Source organism: Hippocampus comes, unplaced genomic scaffold, assembly GCF_001891065.2.
Source record: "Hippocampus comes isolate QL1 unplaced genomic scaffold, H_comes_QL1_v1.1 scaffold449, whole genome shotgun sequence".
In the NCBI taxonomy this organism is placed as follows: Eukaryota; Metazoa; Chordata; class Actinopteri; order Syngnathiformes; family Syngnathidae; genus Hippocampus; species Hippocampus comes.
The window spans coordinates 199445-211109 of NW_017806063.1; the positions used below are offsets into that span (position 1 = coordinate 199445).

The 11665-nt window shown below is 39.6% G+C and overlaps 1 protein-coding gene across 3 annotated transcripts in view; it reads left to right on the forward strand.

The window, feature by feature from the left end:
- Positions 1-10011, forward strand: part of nalcn (sodium leak channel, non-selective) — a 65177-nt gene extending 55166 nt beyond the window's left edge. For 2 of the 3 annotated variants that reach the window (XM_019893434.1, XM_019893433.1), the window contains 14 exons: positions 639-732; positions 1889-1995; positions 2070-2144; positions 2230-2349; positions 2430-2498; positions 2971-3119; positions 3198-3291; positions 4047-4179; positions 5325-5440; positions 5599-5756; positions 6876-7026; positions 7110-7259; positions 7351-7468; positions 9103-10011. In XM_019893434.1, coding sequence (XP_019748993.1) covers positions 639-732; positions 1889-1995; positions 2070-2144; positions 2230-2349; positions 2430-2498; positions 2971-3119; positions 3198-3291; positions 4047-4179; positions 5325-5440; positions 5599-5756; positions 6876-7026; positions 7110-7259; positions 7351-7468; positions 9103-9245 — 1677 coding nt within the window. In that variant the 3' untranslated portion in view covers positions 9246-10011. The remainder of the gene's footprint in view (positions 1-638; positions 733-1888; positions 1996-2069; positions 2145-2229; positions 2350-2429; positions 2499-2970; positions 3120-3197; positions 3292-4046; positions 4180-5324; positions 5441-5598; positions 5757-6875; positions 7027-7109; positions 7260-7350; positions 7469-9102) is intronic. The other variant, XM_019893432.1, reaches the window with a different exon arrangement.
- The last annotated feature ends 1654 nt before the right edge of the window (positions 10012-11665 follow it).

The following is an 11665-nucleotide window of genomic DNA, read 5'->3' on the forward strand; positions in this document are numbered from 1 at the left end:
TATATATATATATATATATATACAGGAAAAGTAGGAAATAATTCTGATAGTTGGATTGTATAATTATTTTTACAACCAAAATAAAACTATTCTCATAATATTACACTCAAACTACAACATAAACTTTTCCTCAAAACAATATGACTTTTAAATGAAAATTGTAACTTTGCGACTGTTTAGCTGACAATTAACTTTATTCTATTATTATCTGGACTTTCCCACCAAAATTATGATTTTGTTTTACTAGCATTTGGTTTTATTTTTTTCTTGAATATTCCTTTATTCCTATCTCATATAATATGATGATTTTCAAATCTCATATTAGAACTGTATCATCATAACAAGTTCTTGCGCAGCAAAATTAGAACTTTGTTGGAATATTAAGGCTATTGAAAATATTGAATTATTGTTTTATTTCCTCTTTTTAAAAACGCAATAAAAACTGGTTACTTGCTTGCGACTTTAAAATTTTATTTTGCAATCATTTTTTTTTCCTCGTAATTTAGTTTTTTCGTTGTTGTTTTATTTTCACCGCGGCCCGAATTCTGATCCGTAATTACTGAGTGATTTTTAGACTGGTGTGACAAGTCTATATCACCTCTGTTTAGCTTTTGCACTTGTTTTTCTTCTCCTTCCAGGGCACTGCTTTGCTGACTGTGGATCAAAGGCGATGGGAGGATTTGAAAAGTCGCCTCAAAATAGCCCAACCTCTCCACCTACCTCCTCGCCCAGGTACACATATTCACATTTATTAAACATTTACACCTATGGCACTATCAATTACTTTGGGGCAAGTTCCATCTTATGAAATACACAATGTACCACTCATTGTCTGGGTGTATCTCATACACCATGGGGAAATCCAAGCAGTGCATATCATAAAGAATTGCTTTTTTAGATATAAACTTACTCAAAGTGGGGTTGGGCGGAGGTGAATGCTGAAGTTGTGTCAAGGCAAGCTTACCTAATCTGAGGGCATGCTTCACCATTGCAACCAAATAAGGATGAACAGCAATCTTTGGCATACTGTCAAAGCTATGAATGGCTCAAAAACGGACTCGTGATCACCTCTGCTGCCTTTTACTATCACTTCAACAATTCCAAATGTACATCATTTAACAATGACTCAATTAAAGTGTGTTTAAATTCTCTTATTGAATGGAAACTAGAAAGCCTCTCAAACGCACACTATACTGACTCAACCTGCTTTTCATCCTCATCCAAAGGCCCATTCGCGCCGCTCATTCACTCACGCTAGTACACACACTCCTGCTGGCATACCATCACTACACTAAGCTTGCCCCATGCTCAGATGGCCGTAATTGAAGTGCTTGTAAATTAGCTCACATTCATCAAGCACATTTTAAAACGAGAGCTGTGGTGAATGATGAGAGCATAGTTATTTTTTTTTCCATCAATCATAAAAGTGTAAGACCCTGTAATGTGCTGGAGAATGAAACGTCCTGGCCTGTACAGCAAGCTGCTCATCAGCGTGCTTCCTGACTGTACTTCATAGAGCCCATAATAAGTGAATTTGCATTTAATGCTGCGTAATGTGTGTTTTTCAAAAGTTTATAATATCTCGCACATACCATTGGGAAAGTAAATGACAGATATTGAGCAATGTTTTGGTAACAGGTCAGAATAACAGTACAAGTAAAAATAAATGGTTCATACAAAAAAGAAAAAAAAAGAAATAAATCCCTGAAGCAGTCCTTTACTGCTATCTAGAGGACACAATGGATACTGTACATCCATGTTGCTGAATTGATACCAGTGCCTCTTTAAATGTGCCATCATTCCACCTTTAATCACTGTCAATTAAAATAAAAATTATGGAATGTTTCATCACCATCGAAGTTTCAAATAAATGTGATATTCCGAACAGAGAATGGGGGTTTCCGGGCCAAGATGTATGACATCACACAACATCCTTTCTTCAAACGTGGCATTGCTGTGCTGGTGTTAGCTCAGTCAGTGTTGCTATCAGTCAAGGTAGACGCAATATTGCAAAGACCACCTTATTGTGCTACTCCGCAACAACTAACATGACCCTTCCATTATTTTAGTGGGATGTAGACGACCAAGTAACATTTCCTCTCGCCACCATGTCGGTGGTCTTCACTTTTATATTTGTACTGGAGGTGAGCCTGCTCAGTTGCATCTATTTCAAATTGGGGTTTATTAAGATAATAGTCATTCGTAGTCACGTTCTTTGTTGTTGCCTAGGTAACCATGAAGCTGATAGCCATGTCTCCAGCCGGTTACTGGCAGAGTCGACGGAATCGTTACGACCTGCTGGTGACTTCACTGGGCGTCATTTGGATTGTGCTTCACTTTGCCCTCCTGGTTAGAACCGCCGATTTTATGTTATGAAGCCACGGTTATATGCATTTCAGAAAGCTAAGGCGTGGCTATTTTCCATTTAGAATGCATATACCTACATGATGGGCACTTGTGTGATTGTCTTCAGATTCTTCACAATATGTGGGAAGCACGTAAGTGTTATTAAACTCTTTTATTTTAATTGGAAATAAATTTTTCCAGTAGAACTCACAGTCAAGTTGTGTGAGAATCCTCACGTTGTTCATGTCAGAATAAAATATTGTTTTTTTTTGTTTGTTTAATTTGATTTGTTTAAGTTTTTTTAAGGGCTCAATTAAAAAAATAAAATAAAAAAACAGCACATCTCTATCAAACCTGATCACATTGTGAATGCATGATAGAAAATGTAATGCTAAAGCAAGTTTTATCAAGATTTGAAGTAGCTTGCTAATTGGGCAGAAAAACACTCTTGCATTAAAAAAAAAATGTTTTGCATGTTAATAACTATAAAATCCAGAGAGTAACACACATATACAGTATGTATAATATGCCACTCAAAATCACCTTTAAAAAGCATTTTCTTCCCCCAATGTACTGCCTAACAATTCACGACCGTAATCTATTATTATGACTGAATGTCTCCAGGTGACACTGAAGATGCTGTTGTTGACGGTGGTCGTCAGCATGTACAAGAGCTTCTTCATCATCGTGGGGATGTTCCTCCTTCTCCTCTGCTATGCCTTTGCTGGCGTCGTTCTCTTCGGCACTGTTAAGTACGGAGAGAACATCAACCGGTAAGGTTTGATTGGAACAGCACAGCAGATGAAGTCTAGTTGTTCTGAGTCTTGGTCTGTCTCGCCATCACCTTGCAGACACGCCAACTTCTCCACAGCGGGCCAAGCGATCACTGTTCTCTTTCGCATCGTCACCGGAGAAGACTGGAATAAAATCATGCACGACTGCATGGTAAGCAAGCAAAAAGAGAGGCGCTGACATTGATCATTTGACACTGATATCTGCATTGGTTATGATTCTACACATGAACCTGTTTTTATATAAATAAGACAGGCACGGCTGCACAAATATGATCTATTACAAAATTATTTTCTTATATGATCATAATATCATAGTGTACCAGGTGCATTTCAATTAATTCCAAAGAAACAAAAGAAATTTGGTGAAATCCAACACAATGTCAGGAATCGAGATTGACTGTGCAGAACCAATGTGTGGCGTAACAACCCAGAAGACACAAGACAAAATTTACTGACGCGCTAACTGTTCCCATAGCGTACAATCAAATATTACTGCACACGGAGCTTGTAAGGCCACATTCACACTGCAGGTCAATTCTAACTTTCATTTAGCCCACGTGTGACAGGCATCAGAATTCTTATTGATGCAGTTGTAAACAGTACAATTAAGATTTTATTTTATTTTTTTCAATTTCAACCCATGCCAGTTTCGTATGAGCATCTACAGTTGGTTAGGACACAAATACGTATATTCAATGCGACTGCACTGACGGACGCTCAGGTTGCGGTTATCTGACCCACAGAGTATCAAAAACCAAATATGTGCTGCAATTATCTTTGCGTCCGCAACTTTATTTTGGGCGATATTTCATTTAGAAAATATATTGCTTTACTTTAAATCTAGTTATGTGTTGTTCTCATCTCAAATGCCTTTAGAGTTGAATGCGTACGTGTTTTTTCCCTCAGGTGCAGGCTCCATTCTGCACTCCGGATAAACACCGCTATTGGGAGACTGACTGCGGCAACTATGCCGGCGCCCTCATCTACTTCTGCTCCTTCTACGTCATCATAGCCTACATCATGCTCAACCTTCTTGTTGGTCAGTGCGTGTGTTTGTTTTGTACCATCATGCCTCTCAAATCTATTCCCTGGCACTTGTTCACTTCCTTATTATTTCAAAACACATTTTCCTATCCACATTAAATTCATTTTTTGCAGGCTCAAACTGTCACAAACCAGTAAAACATGTACTAAACAGGCAGGCATTACATATACCGGTAAATAACATTTTATAAATTGTCATCAAAGTGTGAAAACAAGCTTGTTGTTTTAGTAGTAAAATCGAAATAAGGTACAGGTAATGCTCCTCACCGGACACAGAAGAGAGATGAAACAGAAAGGCATTTGCAGAGTGACACTGCAACCTAGTGGCATGCAATTAATAAAGCAGTTTTTTTGTTTTGTTTTGTTTTTGAGTTGTGTGTTTCATGTCAAAGAAGAAACAAAAGCCTTAAGATTATAGAATTGGTGGAATATCTATTTATTTACATATCTGCTTTATTTACTATATTTGTATAAATTGATCAATCGAATTTATTTTGTTCATTGACTGTGAGACAGCTTGTCAATATGTTTTGAAACGGTGCTGTATGAATACATTTATTATTAATAATCATTCATCCATCCATTTTCTAACCCTCATGGGGTCTCGGATGTGCTGGGGAAACTCCCAGGAGTCTTCGGGCAATAGGCGGGGTACACCCTGGACTGGTTGCCAGCCATTCGCAGGGCACGCATCGACAAACAACCATTCGCGCTCACAATTGCACCGAGGGACAATTTAGAATGATCCATTAACCTGCCACGCATGTTTTTGGAATGTGGGAGGAAACCGGAGTACCCGGAGAAAACTGACGCAGGCACGAGGAGAACATGCAAACTCCACATAGGAAGGCCGTAGCCAGAATCGAATCGATATGAAGCGCACAGCTTGAATTCCGGTGGTTTGATGGGCTGTGTTTATCGATCTGCTCCCTCTGGCTCATAAAGAAGACACAGATGGTACTGACAGTTATTGCACCACAAGAGTGGTGGATGTGCTCTGCTACTTTCGCAAAGGAGCAATCATATGGCGGATAAAAAAGAAATGGAAGTAATGACAAGGCTGAATAAACAGTCAGTGCAGTAATTGAATCTTACAAAGGTTCTGAAGTGGAATACTGTATTTGTATCCTTGCGATGCAGCTATCATTGTGGAGAACTTCTCCCTGTTCTACTCTACTGAGGAGGACCAGCTGCTGAGCTACAATGACCTGAGACACTTTCAGATCATCTGGAACATGGTCGACGACAAGCGGGAGGTGAGCAATTACATAGCATAAGGACTGGATACTGAAGAATACATGTCGCGTTAGTCAGCCCCTGCTTGGCTGTATAAAAGCAGACGGTATTCTCCGAAAATGTGGTATAAGCATTTTATAGCGCGTCTGGGGGGATATTTTTCTCCATTCTCCTGCAGGGCGTGATCCCAACATCCAGGGTGAAGTTCCTGCTGCGTCTGCTTAGGGGCAGGCTGGAGGTGGACTTGGACAAAGACAAGTTGCTCTTCAAGCACATGTGCTACGAGATGGAGCGACTACACAGTGGAGGAGACGTCACCTTCCATGATGTGCTCAGGTGACTGTGACAATACACATGTACAAACACGTACAAGAACCCTTAGGTTGAAAAAAAATGTAAATTAAAAAAAATACCTTTCGTAATGGCAGGTTATTGTAGAACATTAACTTTTTTTCTAATTCATTCAATATTTGTTCATACTATTACATATACTAAACTATATGTTTTGTTAATTATTTCTTCACTAATCGGCTGAGACAAATCGCATGCCTTATACTGAGGTGTTCCTTGTCCCTACATTATAGGGCTACATCATAAGAAACCTTAATTGTGTGATTGAATAAATACAAAATGTACATTTAACATCCAAAATAGTTAGTCAAAAAAGTTCAGAAAATATGTATGTACACACACTTTGGCCAAATTAATTTTACATTCATTCAATCATTATTTTAGATTCCACACATGCATATCCACTGCTCCACATCAGTTGGTGTCAAACACCAAGCAGCACCTAAAAAAAGTATCAAGTATCATTTTCACCACCACGAAAACACAGTCGTGTAGTAGGTGTTCAAAAATAAGGCAGAGGATTTATTTCCTAAAAAGTATTTCATATGATTACAAGCCACTTTAACATTATGCACAGTTTGATCATTAACACTGTGCTTAAATGTAGGGAGAAAAAAATGTAGCCTATTTAAATTATGATTCAAATAACCGTATTTTACTTAGAAATTAAATACAAGAGAGCTGTATTTAAAAAATAAACTGTACTCGATTAAAAAAAAAAAGGTTAAGTCACTGTAACATGAAGCACAATTTGAATTGATTGGGCTCAATTTGAATTGATTTGTGAGAGCACTTGACTGCAGAGCTTCGATGTGAAATCTCAGCCAGCCCAACTATTTCTGGTTATCGTGTGTTGAGCATTCTGTTAGATTTGTTCGTCACTCCACACTCTTCACTCTTCAAGGAAAAAAAAAACAGGCATTGAGTATGTTGAATATAAGTCAACCAAAACTAGAAATGTATATTTTTATCTAAAATGAACAGCAACAAAAATAACAGTAACATCTTCCTTTCTGTGCAATGTTGCTTTTGAATTAATTACGGATAAGCCTGTTTGAAGTGTATTTTGTGTGTCTTTGTGTCTACCGTTGCCTGTGTTGGCAGCATGCTGTCCTACCGCTCTGTGGACATTCGCAAGTCTCTCCAGCTGGAGGAGCTGTTGGCCAGGGAACAGCTGGAGTACACCATTGAAGAGGAGGTCGCCAAGCAGACCATCCGCATGTGGCTCAAGAAGTGCCTCAAACGCATCCGTGCGGTGAGTTACCCCCAACACGGCAGCCGGCGCCGCCACCTCAGCACGTACGCATGTATGACACTTTGTCCCGGCTCTGTTTGCAGAAGCAGCAGCAGTCATGTAGCATCATCCACAGCTTGAGAGAGAGCCAGCAACAAGAGCTGAGTCGTTTCCTCAACCCCCCTAGCATCGAGACCACGGTGCCGAGCGAAGACCACAACGCCAACAATCCAGACAACCCCTCGCAGCCTGAGGTAAAAGCCTGCTCGCGGGCATCCCGGCTTGACACGTCACACCGTCATCTGCAGGTAACCACTGAACAAAGGATCTGCCCTTGTTGTTTAGATGAGTGGCCTCCAGCAGCTGCTCAGTCCCACGTTGTCCGACAGAGGAGGCTACAGGCAGGACTCCTCCGATCTGGGCAAGCCGCAGAGGAAGCTGGGACAGTGGCGGCTGCCTGCAGGTGTGTGTGCGGGTGCCCCAATTTGTCTCCACAGAACACCGGCTCTTAGTGAGACATTGAAAATACAATTTATCCTGGCATGTCAGTTCTGAAATACAATAACAGAGTGCCGTACAATACATGTTTTGGCTGAATCTGCCAGAGAGAGATTGATATGCAAGAAAATCATCATTTTATGTTATTTATACTGGCCAGTGTTTGTATTTTCATGACAACTCTCAAATTTTGACAACTTGATCACAGTTTATACATTAATTCAGTGCTTTGTGTATTAAAATGCATCACAAAGCTTGCATTCTTTTGATGTCATTTTCTATTTCTATGTTTTATAACTTATTCCATCTGCACAAGATGTCACCCACATTCAAACAAAGAAAGGTAATAATGTGAAAGAATGAAAAAGCTGTACTGTGGTAAAATCTCAGGAGATATATTACACTGATTAAGTATAACATGCAATACTGTAAACACTGAGTCAGTTAAAATTCAGTTTAATTTATTCTCAATCCTCGGAGCTGTGCAAAATAAGCATTGACACAAAGACTGAACAAAAAGAAATTTTGAAGAGTGAAAAAATTTAAAATGTCTCCAATAAATTTGGTGTGAGCCAATACAATAATTTATCCATCCATTTTCTAAAGTGCCTCATTTGGAGTATGTGCATCCCATCTGGGGCCTCATCTATCAAACGTACGTACGCACGCACATAAATGTGCGTAACACAAACTATGATCATTCCCACGCTAAGTATGGGAGTTCTCAATTCGGACTTGTGCGTAACTGTATGCACAGCTCTGACAATGCATACGCGCAAAACCTTGTGGCAGAGCAGTGAACCACACTAAAACCTCTTTTCCATCGTCTCGGTTTTACCCCAAAATAGCGTGTATGGTCGCACTTCTCTTACAATTTTTTGAGGCCATGTGGTTACAGTGGAACTGTTCCTCAAAACCTCTTTGACCCGGTTCTATAACGCAGGCCGATTGTTTCGTTTTTTTCGTTGTTTTCCTTTTTTAGTTTGTTTGTTTGTTGGTTTTTAACTCGGTCCCAATCATGTAAAGCTTATCTGCCACAATTAATAATTGGAATGAATACTTCAGTGCTATATTAATTACCAGTACGCTATCTTCCAACATGCGCTATTTTTTTTTTTTTTAACAAAAATGTGCACATGAACTCAAATACTGTTTAATCATCATCAGTCAAAAACATAAATATCAAAGACTTATTTTTATGTTGCACACACAACAATACCAGGATACCTGATGGGATAGAGCATGTTATTGTGGTCAGATTTTTATTTTTTTTTTTTGAAGTGCACTGCATAAATGTGAGAGGTGCTTCTCATGTTTTCCCCGCTCTGACATACTCCACCTATAATACTAAAACTATACTTATTTAAAGATGACCTCTCAATAAGTGTCCAACAAATGGTTATAACCTTCATTAATGGAGCATTTAAATTGGGTCTGATTAGATTGTGTCTCTAAAGTTATCGCCGATGTGTATTTTCCACCTTGTGTGTGTGTGTGTGTGTGTGTGTGTGTGTGTGTGTGTGTGTGTGTGTGTGTGTGTGTGTGTGTGTGTGTGTGTGTGTGTGTGTGTGGGTGTGTGTGTGCGCGCACGTGTGTCAGGTCGCACCAGTGTCAAGTCCATCGTGTGTAAGATGAACCCTGTCAACGACGAGGCCTCATCGGGGTCAGAGGTGAAGAAGTGGTGGACCCGTCAGCTAACAGTGGAGAGCGATGAGAGCGGCGACGACCTCATTGACATTTAGGTGCATCCCGACGCTCTGTGTATTATTTTTTTATGTTATTATTTTTTATCGGTCGATCCCTTACTGGATCAATGGAGATAATATTTTGAATCTCGTGAAAGTATTTTGGCCAAACGGTGGCGTCAAGCTGATACCTCTGGGAAACATATTTCCTGTCCTTTGCGAGTGTTCCTTTGTAGGCACATCTGGCAAGTGTGAGCGGCAAGGACATGCCGGATCAATGAAGGGAAAGCTGCTCTTGTTTGTGTATTCAGCTGTAAGGTTCTTTTCATGTCCCTTCTACTTTATTTATCACATGCATATGGATTTTCTTATGGTCTCTACACTTCTGAGCATTTTTGTTGAAGTACCGGCAAGTGTGTCACACTGAACATCCTTGTCATGTCTCAGTGTATTTCCAGTGTATTTCCATAGTAGCTATTGATTGTTCACAGTCGACTCCATGCGACACGCGTGCAGCAGTTTCCAGCAACAGTGCGTATACCTCCAAATCCTTTTGTGATTCCTTTTCTTTACTTTTGATGCGTTCTTTTATGCGATTTGATTTGGATTAGAATGTGTATTGTTCCCACTGCATTTGCGTGTATGCAAGTAGAAGCTATATTATGAGAATTCGGAGATTTACTCCCTTTTTTTTTTTTTTAAACACACTGATATTATTCGGAAGTGTTTACTGAAGAAACGAATAGATTTTTGAATGTAATAAAATCTCTGTACAAATCTATCTTCTTATTAAAAGCTTTCTCTGCATAGGCATTAATGAGAAGAAGTGTCCTTTCTTTTTGTATATATTCACATGATTTATTGAATTTGTTACCTCCTCAAGCTCAGCTGCATGAGGGATCTTTTACGCATCATGGACCGCCGCCACCTGCAGGACACAAGCAGTGCGAGTTGGTGAAAGTCAGCATTCTGCTGAGTAGTGGCCGCCTTTGCGAGTGATCAGAACTTTGATAAGGTGATATTTGTCTTTTCATTCTGTTGTCAGGATAAGCGAATCGGAAAATGAATGAAAGAATGAATATCTGGTCAGAAATGTCCTCTCTGACTGCTGTCAACAGGTCCTTCTCAATGATTCTCGGTCCATTATCACTGTGCTTAACAAAGATTCTCTACAAGGGACAATATTATCACCGTTACTTTTTCTTCTTATATACCTCAGGAATTTCAGTTGGCCCAGAACAAGTTTAGTCTGTTTAGGTATGCTGACAATATGGCCTTGGTCTGAAAAATGCATGGATGGATGGATTTTTTTTTTTTATCCTGACAGTCAAGGCAGCATTGACTGTTGCTGATGATGTCCTTTGATTTGATTTGCCTTACTTTCAGTTAACTGTGATAACATTGCACTTTTTTACAATTGTACTTAAAGGAGACATGTTGCGCATTTCTTTTCGCTGTTCAAAGCATTTTCAATGTGTCTTAACTTGTCTGTGACTTATTGAAAGTAACGCTTTTTGAGTTTGTGTCACGCATTGAGACAGCCCTCATCACTCCCCGAGTAATGCAGGATAAATCTTCCGCCCCTCCTGAAAGAGGCTTTACCTCTGGAACTTCAGCCAGCCTAAGTTTTTGGCGAAGACAGTCTGTGTGTTGGTAGGAATTATAAAAATTAGCCCAACTCTCACCTAACGATGGGCAGAAGTGCAGAACGAATCGCTCAATGACACTTTTGACAAAGACAACGAAAAAAAAAAATGTTTTTTTTTTTTTAACCCTCTCATGCACAAAAAACGATAACCTGTAACCTGATAATCTGTCCACTGCAGTAACCGCTGTCCCTGAAGGGGTTAATTTCAAGCAAGCACCCCAACGGCCCTACTATTTATATACAAAGCATAATAGGTCAATTTTGCATATTTGCCCTACTCAGTTGTTTCTCACGGGGAAAATTACTGATTGTGGTGTAGTGGGTGATTGTGCAAATCCAACAATTTTTAACACCACTTGAACTTCATTGAGGCCTTGACAGAACCTGAACTGTAGAAATATGAAAACACAAGCCATCAAACTAATTGCAGTCTTTACATGTTTGGAAAGAGTGTTAAGGCATTTACGTCACAATTTTTCCAAAATAAGGTTTGAAGGACCCTATTGTGCAGTCTTAATATCAGCAGACAATCTGTCCTTCACCGACAGAAACTTTCATATCTCGATTTGAGCATTGAGTTCGATTTTGTACAAAATGCAACAGACATTCGAACAAAACTGTAGGTCAGCACACAGTGCGTCATATGGAATCCAAAAGAACACGAACAAGTTGGACTTTTTTTGTATATATACATATTTCTGTATATACATATTTATTCCTGGCACGTTGGGCGACTGGTTAGCACGTCCGCCTCACAGTGCCAAGGTTCATGGTTCGATTCTGGCTCCGGCCTTCCCGTGTGGAGTTGCATGTTTTCCTGGTGCCTGTG